The following is an 18,650-nucleotide window of genomic DNA, read 5'->3' on the forward strand; positions in this document are numbered from 1 at the left end:
CTCATCAAAAGAAAAAATGTGGGATTGTATTAAAATTGGACTTTGAAAAAGCATACGATAAAATAAACTGGGACTTCCTGCTAGAATGTCATCGTAATCGTGGCTTTGGGGCAACCTGGTGTGGATGGATCGAACGAATCCTACATAATGGCACGGTGAGCATTAAACTGAACAATGAAACAGGTGCGTATTTCCAAAGTCACAAGGGGGTCCGGCAAGGCTTCTCCCCCATTCTCCTTTCCTTTTTAACCTGGTTGTAGAGACACTCTCGAAAATGGTTCTTAATGCACAAAAAGAGAAAATGCTGACGAGCTTAGCACCTGACTTGATTGAGGGGGTGTGGCTATCCTGCAATATGCATATGACACTGTAATATGTTTTGAACATGATAAGGAAGCGGCTGTGAATCTGAAGCTTCTATTGTACCTGTTTGAAATTATGTCAGGACTGAAGATCAATTTTATGAAAAGCGAAATCCTCTGTGTCGGTGGAGATGATAGTACCCTTTCCTTTTATGTTGATCTCTTTAATTGTAGTATTGGACATTTCCCAATGAAATACTTGGGAGTCCCAGTCAGTTTCTCTTCTTTGCGTAGCATAGACTGGGATTTTATGGATGAGAGGTTCCTTAAATGCTGTGAATCCTGGATTGGTAATGCAGCATCTTCGGGTGGGAGGCTCATCCTTCTCAATTCCTCATTAACTAGCATTGTCTTTTACTACATGTCTATGTTCCTTCTTCCTAAAGGGGTGATTGAGAAACTGGATAAACACCGTAAGCGGTTCTTTTGGCAAGAACATGAGGGGCGTAAACGATACCATCTAGTGAGATGGAATAGAATTTGTAGATCCAAAGAGAAAGGGGGACTGGGAGTCAAGGATCTTCATAAACAGAATTTAAGCCTCCTCACCAAGTGGTGGTGGAAGCTGGAAACTAAACAAGGGCTATGGCAGGATGTGATCCGGGCCAAGTACTTTAAGCAAGACACGGTGACCTCTGTCAAAACTAAATTCAATGACTCGCCAATCTGTAAAGCAATCATGAAAACTAAAGATTACTACCTGGCTGGCAGAAAAGTGAATTTACAATCTGGAGATCTTGCTAGACTGTGGGTTGATCCAGTTGGCAATGAACCTCCCCTCCAGTTGCAGTTTCCTATGATTTATGATATTTGCAATGATCAGGATATCACGGTTGCTAAGTTCAGGGAAGGGGTGGAGGAAAAAAACTTTTTTAGAAGGCAACTCCACCCTCCCATGCTTGAGCAATGGAGTAATATCAAACCTATAGTGGGGACTTGGCCGATGACTGGCGAAGCCGACCAAGTGGTCTGGACCTTGGGGAAGAAAAGTAGGTTTACTACGAAATCTATTTATGAATATTTGGAAAGAAATGTGGCGGGGGCAAACTACAAGTGGATATGGAAAGCAAAAATTCCCCTTAAAATTCAAATTTTCCTTTGGCAACTGTTTCAGGACGCTATCCTAACTAGAGATGTGATGAGTAGACGAAAGTGGCTGGGAAATCCTGCCTGCTCCTTCTGTGCGGAGAGAGAAACATCCCAGCATCTCTTCTTCACTTGCCCTGTGGCCAGAGTCTTCTGGAGGACTGTAGGCTGTGTATTGGGCACGGATCTGTGTCCAAGTAACATTTGGCAGTACTATTCATGGGCTTACATGTTTTTATCTGACGGGGAGAAATTTTATACCTTTGGTCTAGCAGGTTTCCGTTGGGCGATGTGGATTAATCGTAACAGTGTTACCTTTGAGTCTAAACAGATGAGGTCGCCTTTTGATATGGTTTACTCTGCATGTGGTTTTCTTACCTACTGGGCAGGTTTGATGACAGGAGATGATCGAGAGATGATGGAGCGCGGAGCCAAGATGCTGAGGACCAATGCGTCGAACATGATGCGGATCTGTGCAGCGCCGAGGGGAACCTCAAACTGAGAGCTGAAGCGTTTGCTGCTGAAAGATAGTTTGTTTGCTCCTGCGTGAGTGCTTAACTATATCTGGAAAAATAGTCCTTTCGCCCCTGCGTGGGCTCATGGTTTATGTCTGGAGTAACCCTCCTAAAACTTGTTGGAATTCTCCTGGTTAGAGTTAGTCGGCTGGTTTTAGGGTGTCGTTGGGTTTTCGTCCCATGGTGAGCTGCTCGATGACGAGTGCTCATTGTGGGTTTCCCAGCGGTGCTTTGAGCTCGCTTCCCCTTTCTAGGTCTCCTTTTGAACTCTTAAAACTATTTGTATTTCCGTTATGCTAAGTAATGGAAAGGGGTTATGCCCGGCTCAAAAAAAAAGGAAGACGACGAGCTAGCGAGCGAATCAATGAAGAGCGGAGGAGTAGAAAGCAACAGGTGCGAGGTGGAGGCCGCGGGCATCACTGTCTCCGCCCTGCCTCACCCGCTCAAGATATGGAGCAGGCCCGACGACCTCCTCCTTGACGCCACCGGCGACCCTGCTGCGCCCGCATCTCCGCCAGTGAGCTACAGCAGCCGGTGCCGCCTAGTGCTCCGCAACGTCAGCTGCCGCGCGCACCCCGGCGAGCTGCTTGCCATCATCGGACCCAGCGGTGCCGGCAAGTCTACGCTGCTCGAAATCCTCTCCGGCCGCCTTGAGCCCAGCTCCCCCCGAAATCCTCTCCGGCTGACTCTGCGTCTACGACACCCAGCATGACGTCCTCTGCCTGCTGCTCACACAGTTCGCGAGACGCTCCACTTCAGTGCGCGCCTCCGCCTCGGCCAGGACGCGTACAACCTGCCACGGGAACTGTCTGATCCAGATCGCAACGAGAACAGCAGCTCTATAACAGTCCAACCTGACAAGTAGGCCCCACCCCGATCAAAACCGCCGTTGGACCGTGCCACATCAACATCGAATGGAGACAAACCAGCCGGGGGGGGGGGTGTTTTGTCCGGTTTTGTTTTGTATGGGGTCTAGAAGAAGCCAACAAATAGATTAGGGGTAAAGTAAATCATCCACTTTGTTCAGGGAAGTAACATGGACTTTTTTCATTAATATATAATGCTTAAAATATCAAATGAAAAACCTATGCATGTATTTTTGGAGTTCTCCATGCGCTAGTGTTTTCCATAACAAACAAAAATTATGCACCGAGAGAAAAAAATTGCTCTAAAATCCCCAAAAGTAAGCACTAAATTTATTTTTTCACGCAATGACAAGATCCATTGTTCCACGAAAATTTACAAGCGCACAAAAGACTTGAATATCTAATGCATGGAGTAAAAGGAAACGAAGGGAGTACACGAATAAATTCTTTCAGATTTTTCACTATTGAAAAATATTTCTCTTTTGCACCCGGAAAATCATGCTCCTCAATGCATATTTGAATTTCCGCACTCTTGCCACCAAAAAAAAAAAGAATTTCCGCACTCTTTCTAGCAAAAGAATCCTTTTTTGAAACGAACAAGGAAAGAATGTGACCATGCAATAAAGTGAACGACAAGGAAAGAGACCCTTTTATGTAGCTCCTCCTCCACGGGCAAAAGGAGTGTACGCAAGTATGCATAGTTGGGTCTTGCAGGCTTCTCCGCAAGGCAAGGCACCAGATAGGTTTTATGCTTGACACGGAGCCGGCGAATATGCCATCCAGCAAGCAAGCACAGGGATGCACCCCGCCGACACCACAAGGTTTTGGCGATTTTGTTGGTGTCTACCCTAGCTCTCTCTCGTCTACCTGAACCCTCTCGCACGAACGATCAGAGGAAAGAGATAGGAACAAGAAGACACAGTGGACTTGGTTGTTTTCTGGCGCACATACGCCGCCGCACGAACCGCACACTTCCTTGAGCACGAACTCCAGCCCCGCTGGCTACAAAGTGGAGATGGCCGTGAGCTTATATGGGCGTGCACAGGCTTACAGCGCCGCGCTCCCGCAAGCCCCGCTCACCCACTTCCCCACGTCGCACGCTCTCTGGATCACGCACCCGACGCGCACAAACACAGTCGACGTGATCCTGAGTCCAGCGCCCAACGCAGTCATCTCTCCACTTTTCTCGCCAACTAACTACAGCCCGCACGCACGCACGCACGGACACACACATCTGGCCGCGTCCGCCACGCTCCCGATCCGTCCTGCGTGCACACACGTACACCCGACGCGATCGCTGTGGCTTATGCCCAACAGATTTTGCGATCCAGCTGCTAAATCGGCTCACGAAGATCATCATAACCCTGTCGATATTCTCCAGAAAATCATCACCTTGTTGTTAGCAAATCCTCTAGCTGGAGTGCTAAATTATTGTCCTCAAGAATCGTGTAGCGATGCATCAGGGAACAGATCCAGCTGCATGCCTTTGCTTCTGGAGAAAGAAAGGCAGAGCATCAGGGAACACATTTCTATCTGCAAAAGGCATGCAGAGGTAAGGCGGAACGACAAGAACAGAAGAAGCGATCGATGGCATGTGTAGTGCGCAGTGCGACCTGCCCGGTGCCGACGCTCCAGCATGTTTGCATCTCTGCAAAGCTTGTGAACGCCGTCAAAGGGGGAGCTGGGTGCGCTAAGAGCAACTTCAACGGGCCAATCCAAACAAACAGTGATTTCATTCGTTTTTTGTTCGTTTGGGTCGGCTGTCCGCCTTGCGTCCGCCCGCCCTGCGTCCGTCCTTTTTTAGATTTGGGTCAGCAGCACACCTAACGCGTCGATCCATATGTACCGACGTGGCCGGCTGGCCGCTCAGTATTTAATTGATTTGCATTCAAACATATTGTCAAATAACATAGTTTTACTGAATAAAAATATTATAGTTTTACAAGCCGGATATAAATAATAATGTTTCACATAGTTTTGCAAGCGAATAAAAAAAGATGCATCTATTGGTTGCCAACATGAGCCCACATATACTCAACCAAATCATTTAGCAGATGCACGTGAGTTTCCCAGCCACGCATGTCTTCATGAAATTGGGTGAACTGTTCAAATGTTGGCGTTACTCCATGTTCAGTCACAACATTCTCACCCTGAAACTGAAACCCTTGATCGTACAGACGTTCCGAGCGCTCGTCTTCTACGATCATATTATGCATGATCACACAAGCAGTCATCATCTCCCACAGTTTCTGCGTGCTCCAGGTATTAGTAGGATACCGAACAATGCCCCATCGAGATTGCAAAACACCAAAGGCACGCTGGACATCCTTCCTGGCACTCTCTTGCTCTTGGGCAAATCTTTTCCTCTTCTCTCCGACAGGGTTGGGTATTGTCTTGATAATAGTGATCCACTGAGGATAGATACCGTCACCCAGGTAGTATCCTTTGTCGTAGTTGTGTCCGTTGACAGTAAAGTTCACCGATGGGCTGTTGCCTTCGGCAAGCCTAGCAAACACCGGCGAGCGCTGAAGCACGTTGATATCATTGTGTGATCCAGCCATGCCAAAGAAAGAGTGCCAAATCCAGAGATCTTGAGACGCCACGGCCTCTAATATGACAGTGCAAGCCTTGACATGTCCCTTATACTACCCTTGCCAAGCAGAAGGACAGTTCTTCCACTCCCAGTGCATGCAGTCTATGCTGCCAAGCATCCCTGGGAAGCCCCTTCTGGCATTCATCGCCAACAAACGGGTTGTATCTTCAGCTATCGGCTCTCTCAAGTACTCAGGGCCAAACACAGCAATAACAGCCTTGCAGAACTTATACAGGGACTCTAGGCATGTAGACTTACTCATACAGACGTACTCGTCAATGAGATCACTGGGCACTCCGTATGCAAGCATCCGGATGGCGGCAGTGCATTTCTGATAAGAGGAGAAACCAATCTTGTCGACGGCATCCTCTTTGCACTCGAAATAGTCATCATAGCCGACCACCCCCTCTCTAATACGGTTGAAAAGATGCCTACTCATACGGAAACGGCGGCAGAATTTTTGATGTTTGAACAACGGGTTTGTTGTATCAAAGTAGTCCTTGCAAAGAAGGAAATGCCCGCTCTCTCGATTGTGATTCAACGCCGGAAGGTGGCCCGGAATGGAGCCACGAAACAACGACCGCTGGCTGTTGAGGTGGTGATGGACCAACACGGCAGCCAATATCTCCTCCTTGTCGTCGGACGAATTATCGGAGTCGCAAAAGAAATTGTGAAAAAAGAACTCGTCGGCGGAGTCCATTTTCGTACCTTGGCAAACTGTCGAACAACTTGCGGGCGTCAAAGAAGGAGACAGCCGACGAGGGGAGTCGTGGCGCACACGGACCAGCTAGCTGCCCTACCGGTGTCCAACGAGCGTGCCGGTGAGGATCTGGCCGGGCGGCGAGGCGGCCTCTTGGTCGCGGGCGGCTATGAGGTTGGGGAAGCGGCGGTGGGAAGCAGACTGCTCCTCGGCGGCAAGACGGCGGTGGCGGGCGACGGGAGGAGTGAGCGGCGTTGCTGGGCGGATGTGGAGGCGGCGACAACAGGCAGAGTCGCCGGCAAAAAAGGGCGGTGGCGTCGGTGACGAACGAGGTGGGAGAGGGTTGCTGTTGCCTGGGGGCGGGGGGAGGCCAATGAGTCACCGACCAGAGGGCCCGGAGAGAGGAGAAGGCGAGCGTGCGCGCGTTCGTGATACGTCTCCGTCGTATCTATAATTTTTGATTCTTCCATGCCAATATTCTACAACTTTCATATACTTTTGAAAACTTTTTATACTATTTTTCGGACTAACATATTGATCCAGTGCCCAGTGCTAGTTCCTGTTTGTTGCATATTTTTGTTTCACAGAAAATCCATATCAAACGGAGTCCAAATGGGATAAAACTGGCGGAGATTTTTTTGGAATATATGTGATTTTTGGGAAGAAGAATCAACGCGAGACGATGCCCTAGGGGGCCACGAGGCAGGGGCGCGTCCTGGGGGTCAGGCGTGCCCTGGGCCCTCGTGGACACCCCGTAAGTCGGTTGGTGCCCTTCTTTCGCCGCAAGAAAACTAATATCCGGATAAAAATTGTGTCCAAATTTCAGCCCAATCGGAGTTACGGATCTCCGGAAATATAAGAAACAGTGAAAGGACAGAATCTGGAACGCAGAGACAGAGAGAGAGAGACATATCCAATCTCGAAGGGGCTCTCGCCCCTCCGCCGCCATGGAGGCCATGGACCAGAGGGGAAGCCCTTCTCCCATCTAGGGAGAAGGTCAAGGAAGAATAAGAAGGGGGGCTCTCTCCCCCTCTCTCCTGATGGCGCCGGAACGCCGCCGGGGTCATCATCATCACCACGATCTACACCAACACCTTTGTCATCTTCACCAACATCTCCATCACCTTCCCCCATCTATCTACAGTGGTCCACTCTCCCGCAACCCGTTGTACCCTCTACTTGAACATAGTGCTTTATGCTTCATATTATTATCCAATGATGTGTTGCCATCCTATGATGTCTGAGTAGATTTTCGTTGTCCTATCGGTAATTGGTGAATTGATATGATTGGTTTAATTTGCTTGTGGTTATGTTGATGTCCTTTGGTGCCCATCATATGAGCGCGCGCGTGGACCACACCATAGGGTTAGTTGTATGTTGATAGGACTATGTATTGGAGGGCAAGAGTGACAGAAGTTTTAACCTAGCATAGAAATTGATGCATACGGGATTGAAGGGGGACCAATATATCTTAATGCTATGGTTGGATTTTACCTTAATGAACGTTAGTAGTTGCGGATGCTTACTAATAGTTCCAATCATAAGTGCATAGAATTTCAAGTCAGGGATGACATGCTAGCAGTGGCCTATCCCACATAATACTTGCTATCGGTCTAGTAAAGTAGTCAATTGCTTAGGGACAATTTTGCAACTCCTACCACCACTTTTCCACACTCGCTATACTAACTTTATTGCTTCTTTACCTAAAATAGCCCTTAGTTTTTATTTACGTGCTCTTTATATTCTTGCAAACCTATCCCGTTACACCTACAAAGTACTTCTAGTTTTATACTTGTTCTAGGTAAAGCGAACGTTAAGCGTGCGTAGAGTTGTATCGGTGGTCGATAGAACTTGAGGGAATATTTGTTCTACCTTTAGCTCCTCGCTGGGTTCGACACTCTTACTTATCGAAATAGGCTACAATTGATCCCCTATACTTGTGGGTTATCAAGTCCTTTTTCTGGCACCGTTGCCGGGGAATTATAGCATGGGGTGAATACTCTCGTGCGTGCTTGTTTGCTTTATCACCAAGTAATGGATATGAAACACAAAATACCAAAAAAAATTAGTGGTACCTACTGAACCAATGGTTGAAGAACCAGTCAAAATCTATCACACTACTGAAGCTTTTTACTTGGATCACCTTCGATCCCTATGTGCTCGGGCTGAAACCCCAACTAGCTTAGTTGAGGGCAAATCTTTAGATGAGCATGCTTGTTATGTGTGACACCGCATATCTGAAAAAGGAAAATTTTTACTGGATCAAATTCACCTTTGCAGTGCTATGCTTGGAATTTATGTGAAATATATGATTGCACTTGTTGTTCTAAAGACCCTAAGGAACACCTTCCTTACCAATGTGGGTTTAGTGATAATGAAATCGTATCTTTGTATACTAAGGGTGTTTATAATTACTATGATGTTCAACAAATTGAAAAATTTGTTGCTTTTAGGGGTACTTGTGAAATTGCTTCTTTTATTGAAGAGTGTGATACTACTCTCTACAAATTTGAAAATTTTGGCCATACTTAAATATTGCTATGATAATTATGCTTCTAATCCTTATATTAAACCATATATTGAGGACTCTTCCGCTGTCCAAGAGGAGACTAATATTTTGCAGAAGTCTACGGAAGAAGAAATTAATGACATTATGAGCTCATTGGATGAAAAACATGAGGATGAGAGCGAAAAACAAAAGGGGGAAGAGCGGATTGATCACCTGTTCCCACCATCTAATGAGAGTAACTCTTTATTCCATACATTGTTTAATTTCCCTTCGAATTTACCGAAGGATGAATGCTATGATGATTGCTATGATCTCGTTGATTCTTTTGAAATATCCCTTTTTGATGATGCTTGCTATGCTTGTGGCCAAGATGCCAATATGAATTATGCTTATGGAGATGAACTCGCTATAGTTTCTTATGTTAAATATGAAATTATTACTATTGCATCCACACATGATAGTCCTATTATCTTTTTAAATTCTCCCGACTACACTATATCGGAGAAGTTTGCACTTATTAAGGATTATATTGATGGGTTGCCTTTTACCGTTGCACATGATAATTTTGATGACTATAATATGCATGTGCTTGCTGCTCCTACTTGCAATTATTATGAGAGAGGAACTACATCTCCGCCTCTTTGTGTTTCTAACATGATAGAATTGCAAGAAACTGCTTATGCTATGTATTGGCCTTTACTTGATGTGCATGAATTGTTCTTGTATGACATGCTGATGCATAGGAAGAGAGTTAGACTTCGTCATTGCTTGATATATGTTACTTTGTTCTCACTACTAAATTACAAATCATTGTTGATTCAAATTGGCTTTGACATACCTTGGGAACCGGGTGGATTCATTACTTGAGCACTTTATGCCTAGCTTAATGGCTTTAAAGAAAGTGCTGCCAGGGAGACAACCCGGAAGTTTTAGAGAGTCATTTATTTCTGTTGAGTGCTTTTATAAAGTTTAAAAACAAAAAAAATAAAGAGGGGAACCCAAAACTTTTCAAAAAGGAAAGTGAAAGTGAGAGAGACAAGCATTGTTAAAGTGGGGGAGCTCCTTGAACTTTGTTCGTGCTCACGGAAACTTTGTGAATCTTGATTACAGAAACTTTTCAACAAAAATAATTATCCCTTTGTATAATTCCATTGTATTATAAAAATAATGTGCTAAGATTTGTCTTTAGGATGTTTACATTGCTTGTTGGTTTGTGCGGTGCAAAACAGAAACTTTGGCTGTAGTGCGCGATTTTAAATTTTTTACTGGAACGTCAAATGGTTCTGAAACTTTTTGCACTGTCTTTATATACAAATTTTTTATTTTTCCTAATTATTTCAGCATTTTTGGAGTACCAGAGGTATGATGAATGTTCAGATTATTACAGATTGTCCTGTTTAAGACAGATTCTGTTTTTGATGCATAGTGTGCTTGTTTTGATGAAACTATCGATTTCTATCAGTGGATTAAGCCATGGAAAAGTTATATTACAGTATCTACAATGCAAAAATAAAATATGAATTGGTTTTCAACAGTACTTAGAGTAGTGATTTGCTTTATTATACTAACGGATCTTATCAAGCTTTCTATTGAGTTTTTATGTGGATGAAGTGTTCGAAGAACGAGGAGGTCTCGATGTGAGGAGAAGGAGGAGAGGCAAGAGCTCAAGCTTGGGGATGCCCAAGGCACCCCAAGTAAATATTCAAGGAGACTCAAGCGTCTAAGCTTGGGGACCCCGGAAGGCATCCCATCTTTCTTCTACAAGTATCGGTATGTTTTCGGATTCGTTTCGTTCATGTGATATGTGCAAATCTTGGAGCGTCTTTTGCATTTAGTTTTCTTTTTTTTATGCAGCATGCTGGTATGACATAGTTCATGGTTGATTTATAGAATGCTCATTGCACTTCACTTATATCTTTTGAGTATGGCTTTATAGAATGCTTCATGTGCTTCACTTATATCTTTTGAAGTTTGGATTGCCTGTTTCTCTTCACATAGAAAACCGCTATTTGTAGAATGCTCTTTTGCTTCACTTATATTTGTTAGAGCATGGGCATATATTTTGTAGAAAGAATTAAACCCTCTTGCTTCACTTATATCTATTTAAAGAGATGACAGGAACTGGTCATTCACATGGTTAGTCATAAAATCCTACATAAAACTTGTAGATCACTGAATATGATATGTTTGATTCCTTGCAATAGTTTTGCGATATAAAGATGGTGATATTAGAGTCATGCTAGTGGGTATTTGTGGATTGTAGAAATACTTGTGTTGAAGTTTGTGATTCCCGTAGCATGCACGTATGGTGAACCGTTATGTGATGAAGTCGGAGTATGATTTATTTATTGATTGTCTTCCTTATGAGTGGCGGTCAGGGACGAGCGATGGTCTTTTCCTACCAATCTATCCCCCTAGGAGCATGCACGCAGTAGTTTGTTTCGATAGCTAATAGACTTTTGCAATAACTATGTGAGTTTTTTTATCACTAATGTTTGAGTTCATGGATTATACGCACTCTCACCCTTCCATCATTGCTAGCCTCTTCGGTACCGTGCATTGCCCTTTCTCACCTCGAGAGTTGGTGCAAATTTCACCGGTGCATCCAAACCGCGTAATATGATATGCTCTATCACACATAAGCCTTCTTATATCTTCCTCAAATCAGTCACCATACCTACCTATCATGGCATTTTCATAGCCATTCCAAGATATATTGCCATGCAACTTTCATCATCATGATATACATGACTTGAGCATTCATTGTCATATTGCTTTGCACGATCGTAAAATAGGTAGCATGATATTTTCATGGCTTGTCTGTTTTTTGATATCTTTGCTACGCTAGATCATTGCACATCCCGGTACACCGCCGGAGGCATTCATATAGAGTCATATCTTTGTTCTAGTATTGAGTTGTAAGTAAATAAAAGTGTGATGATCATCATTATTAGAACATTGTTCCAGGTGAGGTTATCAAAATAAAAGAGGCCAAAGAAGCCCAAATAAAAAAGAGAGACCAAAGAAGCCCGCCAAAAAAAGAGAAAAAAATAAGAGAAAAGAGAGAAGGGACAATGTTACTATGCTTTTACCACACTTGTGCTTCAGAGTAGCACCATGTTCTTCATATAGAGTCTCTTGAGTTATCACTTTAATATACTAGTGGAAATTTTCATTATAGAACTTGGCTTGTATACCACAACGATGGGCTTCCTCAAATGCCTAGGTCTTCATGAGCAAGCAAGTTGGATGCACACCCACTTAGTTTTCAGTTTGATCTTTCATACACTTATAACTCTTAGTGCATCCGTTGCATGGCAATCCCTACTCCTCGCATTGACATCAATTGATGGGCATCTCCATAGCCCATTGATTAGCCGCGTCGATGTGAGACTTTCTTCCTTTTTGTCTTCTCCACACAACCTCCATCATCATACTCTATTCCACCTATAGTGCTATATCCATGGTCCACGCTCATGTATTACGTGAAAGTTGAAAAGGTTTGAGAACATCAAAAGTATGAAACAATTGCTTGGCTTGTCATCAGGGCTGTGCATGATTTGAATATTTTGTGTGGTGAAGATGGAGCATAGCCAGACCATATGATTTTGTAGGGATAACCTTCTTTGACCATGTTATTTTGAAAAGACATGATTGCTTTATTAGTATGTTTGAAGTATTATTGTCTTAATGTCAAATAATATACTATTGCTTTGAATCACTCGTGTCTTAATATTCATGCCATGATTATATTACATGATCAAGATTATGCTAGGTAGCATTCCACATCAAAAATTATTTTTTTTATCATTTACCTACTCGAGGACGAGCAGGAATTAAGCTTGGGGATACTGATACGTCTCCGTCGTATCTATAATTTTTGATTGTTCCATGACAATATTCTACAACTTTCATATACTTTTGGTAACTTTTTATACTTTTTTTGGGACTAACATATTGATCCAGTGCCCAGTGCCAGTTCCTGTTTGTTGCATGTTTTTTGTTTCGTAGAAAATCCATATCAAACGGAGTCCAAACGGGATAAAAACTGATGGAGATTTTTTTGGAATATATGTGATTTTGGGAAAGAAGAATCAACGCGAGACGATGCCCGAGGGGGCCACGAGGCAGGGGGGCGCGCCCCAGGGGGTCAGGCGTGCCCTGGGACCTCATGGCCACCCCGTAAGGTGGTTGGTGCCCTTATTTCGCCGCAAGAAAGTTAATATCCGGACAAAAATCGTGTCCAAATTTCAGCCCAATCGGAGTTACGGATCTCCGGGAATATAGAAAACGGTGAAAGGGCAGAATCTGGAACGCAGAAACAGAAAAAGACAGAGAGACAGATCCAATCTAGGAGGGGCTCTCGCCCCTCCGCCGCCATGGAGGCCATGGACCAGAGGGGAAACCCTTCTCCCATCTAGGGAGAAGGTCAATGAAGAAGAAGGGGGGCTCTCTCCCCCTCTCTCCCGGTGGCGCTGAAACATCGTCGGGGCCATTATCATCACCACGATCTACACCAACACCTCCGTCATCTTCACCAACATCTTCATCACCTTCCTCCATCTATCTACAGTGGTCCACTCTCCTGCAACACGTTGTACCCTCTACTTGAACGTGGTGCTTTATGCTTCATATTATTATCCAATGATGTGTTCCCATCCTATGATGTCTGAGTAAACTTTCGTTGTCCTATCGATAATTGGTGAATTGCTATGATTGGTTTAATTTGCCTGTGGTTATGTTGCTGTCCTTTGGTACCCACCATACGAGCGCGCGCGTGGATCACACCATAGGGTTAGTTGTATGTTGATAGGACTATGTATTAGAGGGCAAGAATGACAGAAATTTCAACCTAGCATAGAAATTGATGCATACGAGATTGAATGGGGACCAATATATCTTAATGCTATGGTTGGGTTTTACTTTAATGAACGTTAGTAGTTGCGGAGGCTTACTAATAGTTCCAATCATAAGTGCATAGAATTCCAAGTCAGAGATGACATGTTAGCAGTGGTCTCTTCCACATAAAACTTTCTATCAGTCTAGTAAAGTAGTCAATTGCTTAGGAACAATTTCGCAACTCCTACCACCACTTTTTCACACTCGCTATATCAACTTTATTGCTTCTTTACCTAAAGCAGCCCCTAGTTTTTATTTACGTGCTCTTTATATTCTTACAAACCTATCCCGTTACACCTACAAAGTACTTCTAGTTTTATACTTGTTCTAGGTAAAGCGAATGTTAAGCATGCGTAAAGTTGTATCGGTGGTCGATAAAACTTGAGGGAATATTTGTTCTACCTTTAGCTCCTCGTTGAGTTCGACACTCTTACTTATCGAAAAATGCTACAATTGATCCTCTATACTTGTAGGTTATCAGTCCGTCGCGTGTCCGTACCGACGCAAATCTGACTAAAAAATGAGCCGGGAATGGGTCGCCCGCGGATGAAAAGCGGACACGCGTCCGTTTAAGTCGGCCTGTTAGGCCGTCTTTTGTGTCCGCGTCGACCCAAACGAACGGCAACGGACGTAATGGGTCGTCCCATTGGAGTTGCTCTAGTGTGAATGTGATGCGGTGCTTTTACCGTTGACTACGAGAACATGCAACCTGGAGTAAACTAGGACAAATCGGAACACTCCTCTATTTGTTTTCTACTCACTCCGCCCCGTAATACAACAGGGTTTTTATGGGGCGGAGGGTGTGGCATCGTGATTCAATCTTCATGCTCCTACTTTGGTTGCATCTTTGAAATCGGGTACCACTACAACAGGAACCCCCGTATAGCAATGCTTTTTCCGTATCTAAAAGTTCATATATGCGTTGTTAATGTCAATACCAACGGTTTGGGATGCGTTGCCTTATCCAGTGTTGCTAGCGCATATTACAACGTTATACCACCGTTGGTAAAGGGACCGTTGCAAAAATGCAACACATAAAACAGACTTATGCAACACTTTTATATGTTGGTGCTTAATGTACAGGAATCAAAATCCCATTGCTTGGCAACAGAGAGTTTGCAATGCTTCAAAACTCGGTACATATATAATGTGAATAATATTGTTTTTATACATATTGCTAGCAACTAAATTAATGCTACACGTAATGGTGATAATTATATATGCATTTCAAGTGAACAAAAAACAAGAGAATATACTCACGGGAGGAAGAAATCTATATATATATATAATTGTTGGATTACAACAATGGATATTACAGGAGGAACATCATCCAAATGTGATGCATAATCTATATATTTTCTTGACAACAAAACAAAAACCGAAAGTATCCCTCAACATCACTTAAACTTAATAGAGGAACATCATTCCTACAACTGAACTAAAATTGAAAGCATCCAGCATCATCATCATCATCATCATCATCATCATCAGTATATTTGCCACGCGCCCATATAATCATCCATTTATCTTTTGAACCTACAAACAAAAAACAAAATGAACTGTTAACACACAATGCATTAACAAAAAACAAAAAACCGAATGACTTTCTGTGGTAATGTAAGTGTAATTAGAGAATGTGTAATACATTTTGAACATCTCACAGCGGGTCGTTTTATGCCATGGATTCAGATGAAAAAAAAGATGGCCACTATTGGACGATAAAACTGGAAACTCAAACTAAAATATTCCAAGGAATATTTAGAAGGGACCATGTATCTATGTTTCTGCAGAAAGAGGCGTTCTGGCTCCTGTATATGGGATGAACACTTAAAAGGAGGACATTTATTTTGTTTTGGTGATATACAGAAAATCCATTGAAATATTCCAACGGGTCATTTATGTTGAAGAGTTTCCAAAGAAACCCATTGTAAGACTTAACAAATGCATATGTACGCATATCAAATATATGGTATACATACTCATCTAGAAGATATATTTTTCGTGCATGATACATACATGTAGCTTAATTTTTTCCCTTTTAAATAGTACATCAAATCATGGATTAATTAATAGATTTATTTGGCTCGTACTGATTTGAGATGGTTTTGCTCTCTTTCGTATAGGATCAGAACAAAAACATAGATTGAGAGCTTAAAAAAATATAGATCATATACTACACATACCAATATCACAAAGTGTGTGGCTGTGATATACGTATTGTAAGCATCATTAATCCTCTTTTAGCTTAGCCCCACTGCAACTAATCATATGATCCATGCTCTCCAAACTTATATGAGCTCATCATCCATGCATCATGCGGAAAGGTGTAAAGTAGTAATAAGAAATTATCCTAGAAATCAAACCTCTAGTCCAGTACGTGCATGTATAAAATAGAACAGTATGAAGCCAATACCTACACACCTGGAGGCACGGGATTGCCAAAGCGTGGATCAGAAGTTCATTCAGCCATTATACGTCCTCCGTGGGATCTCAACTTGATCATCCTATTCATCGCCTGGGCTTTCGTCAGGTAATCTGTATTGACGTGCTCAGTGAGCTTCCTTTTTTTGTTACTGACCTTTTCCTATTATGTGAAAAGGAAAAATTGCGGCAAACAGGTTACACACTTTCAACATGAATCAGAAGCATACAGCATGAGTCTTCCCTTCAGTATATTTTCCATCATATGAGAATGGAAATACATGTATGCAAGGTCATATTTTGTGCTTAACGAAATAATTGGAGACTCAACTTATCTACTCACAATGCATGCCTAGTAACTGCACGTGTATGTATAACATATATATGAACTATAACAAACATACAGTTTAGTATCATGGATTCAGTCAGCGAATTACAGAAACCAGATCTTAATTTCATAACAGCTCTTCCTAAGCAAGTTCTAGCACCATACACCAGATGCATGAAATTTTAAAAATGAATACAAATATGTTCTTAATTATTTAGTACATCAATTTAACAAAAGAACGACATTAAAACAAACCAAGCAGACAAAAATATACGAGGAAAGAGGTTAACTTAGAATCATTTTTTGACCTCGCGTGTAGTTTCAAATAAATACTGTTACGGTGCCACTGCCACCTTGACCTCCTGATGCATATACCTTCAAGTCTGCAACAACACTATCAAAGATATTCCATCTGAACAGAGTAGTTTGTGCTTTTAAGATGTGGATCACTGGGTGAGGATAAAATTGAAAGAACATATCAAGTAAACAAACCCATACCTTTTGCATGTAAGGAACATAGCGAAGTAGACTGAACAAATCGTGTAATGCTCCAAAACGACTTATCCACTTTCCAACAATATTAGAAGTGGTGCTTGAGTTTGCTGTGCAGAGGTACGACCACGCCTTCGCTGAATTGAATCACCTAGTTGCTTGTGTAGCACCTACTAATTTAGCCATCCAAGTAATGTGTATCTTCAGATGTCTGAAACTAAAGAAAACACATTATCAATATTCCCCAAAACAAATCTCTAGGTTGTACGTCCCAGATTTCAATAGTACAACACAACATAAAAATCCTCAAAAGCAAAAAACCTACTCTCTTCTTGCTCCTTCCATACCTGCGACCAGCCTGCAATAGTTCCTCTTCTCCACAACTTCATCAACAATAGAGGCTGTCCAATCAGATACAAACTTTCTTTGATGTACCGCCTTCTCCACTGCATTGGATTTCAGTTTTCGTTGGGCATAGAATGTGAGATTGGAAGGATGTCCTGGTGCAGTGGATATTAAAAGGTTCCAGAGCAGGGATCAGGGAGAGGATTCCTATTCGCAAAAAAAAGAGGCTTCCTGGATCGTTTTACACGGAGGACACGTGAATAGTGGAAAACAATTAGGAGGAGCACCGGAGGAGGACGAACGGGGCTACAGATGTGGATAATGCATTGGTACCGCGAGGGGCTACGGATGTGGAACGAGGGATGTGGTTGCCTGTGCTTGTTCATGGCCGTACCTTGGATTCACCGTTGGTCGCAGGGGAGCGGTGACGAGGGGCGGCGCGCTAGGACGGAGGGTCGCAGGGCAGTGGTGAGGAGCGGCGCCGGGAGAGAGGATCGCAGGCGAGTGGTGAGGGGCGGCGTGCAGGGATGCAGGTAGGTCGCAGCCGCGCAAAGGAGTGGCAACGACTGACGAGCGGCGGCGGCCGAGGTGGGAGGGCTCGAGAGGAGTAGGGGAGGCGGAGGAAAGGGAACGACCTAGGTTAGTCGTGAAAGCCAACTTGGGCTGGGTTAGTGCATTGGGCTTTACATGGAGCAATGCGTCACGAGCTGCACTACAACGCATATGCTACAATGCCTATATACGTATCTCTTGTGAACTTTGCAACGTATAGTCAAAACGTTGTACGATATGTGTTGCATTATAGGGGGTATCCTTGTAGTGTACTCTGGGTTTCCTACTAGTTTGCCCCAACTCGTTTTCCCCTCTTCCCTTTCTCTTTATTTTTTCCATGCAAAACACTCAGATATAGTATTATGAAACTTCATAAAATGTACTCACTTACTTGTTTCAAAAAAAAGTACTCACTTTGTACTAATATAAGATCTTTTAGATCAAGGGGGTACAAAGCATTCTAAACATAATAAAATTTACATCAAGGACGAACGACGACTACCGTCGTCAAAACGAGGTGTCGATGCGTCGTGGTCGTTGCTTCCCCTGTTGGAGCCAGCTTGACTTTGTCGACGACGGTCGGCAAGTCTTCGTAGACGTGCCTTTAAGGACTAGTGTTCCATAGCCGAGGAACCTTCAATCAATCTGAAAGCCTGGCACCAAATCTCATCGATGTGCATGCACGAGAGAAACCCTAGACTCGCCGCTCTAAGGAGACGACTAAATCTACACCAGAGCGCCATCGACGTCGTCCCAATGAACGAACTTGAGGAGAATCGAAGCTCGGAAGACCAATTAAAAGTTGAAGCGCTGCCCCAGCGAGAAAAAACTCCTAACCTAAACTACCTGTCGGAGACGAGGCATCTAGACCCCGCCACCGACCACCTAAGCGGCAATGGAGAGGGATGGTGGATCCACGGGCTCGCTGGCGAAGCTTGGAGGGGATTAGTGCCCAAGCCACTGCAGATGCCAGAGGTACTGA

General features: G+C 43.5%; 1 protein-coding gene and 1 long non-coding RNA gene across 15 annotated transcripts; both read right to left on the minus strand.

The window, feature by feature from the left end:
- Positions 1-5,474: 5,474 nt before the first annotated feature.
- LOC147990113 (uncharacterized) lies at positions 5,475-6,122 on the minus strand. The gene has a single exon (XM_087537127.1). It carries the CDS (start codon positions 6,120-6,122, stop codon positions 5,475-5,477), a length of 648 nt encoding a protein of 215 aa, XP_087393253.1.
- Positions 6,123-14,783: 8,661 nt separating this feature from the next.
- On the minus strand, positions 14,784-17,807 carry LOC125547868 (uncharacterized). Of its 14 annotated transcripts, none has more exons than XR_015619338.1 (5): positions 17,119-17,802; positions 16,778-16,988; positions 16,588-16,691; positions 15,944-16,114; positions 14,784-15,066 (listed from the first exon to the last, which is right to left on the minus strand). It is a non-coding gene; the product is annotated as an uncharacterized LOC125547868 (long non-coding RNA). The 14 variants fall into 14 exon arrangements; XR_015619344.1 differs by having other exon boundaries at positions 16,588-16,662; positions 17,119-17,800; XR_015619332.1 differs by having other exon boundaries at positions 16,588-16,673; positions 17,119-17,799.
- Positions 17,808-18,650: the final 843 nt, after the last annotated feature.

This window comes from Triticum urartu, chromosome 1A, assembly GCF_056163025.1.
Source record: "Triticum urartu cultivar PI428250 chromosome 1A, HENAU_Tu73, whole genome shotgun sequence".
NCBI lineage: Eukaryota > Viridiplantae > Streptophyta > Magnoliopsida > Poales > Poaceae > Triticum > Triticum urartu.

Excerpts from the sequence above, each read along its gene's own strand:
- LOC147990113 (XM_087537127.1), bottom strand. The coding sequence starts at position 6,122 with ATGGACTCCGCCGACGAGTTCTTTTTTCACAATTTCTTTTGCGACTCC.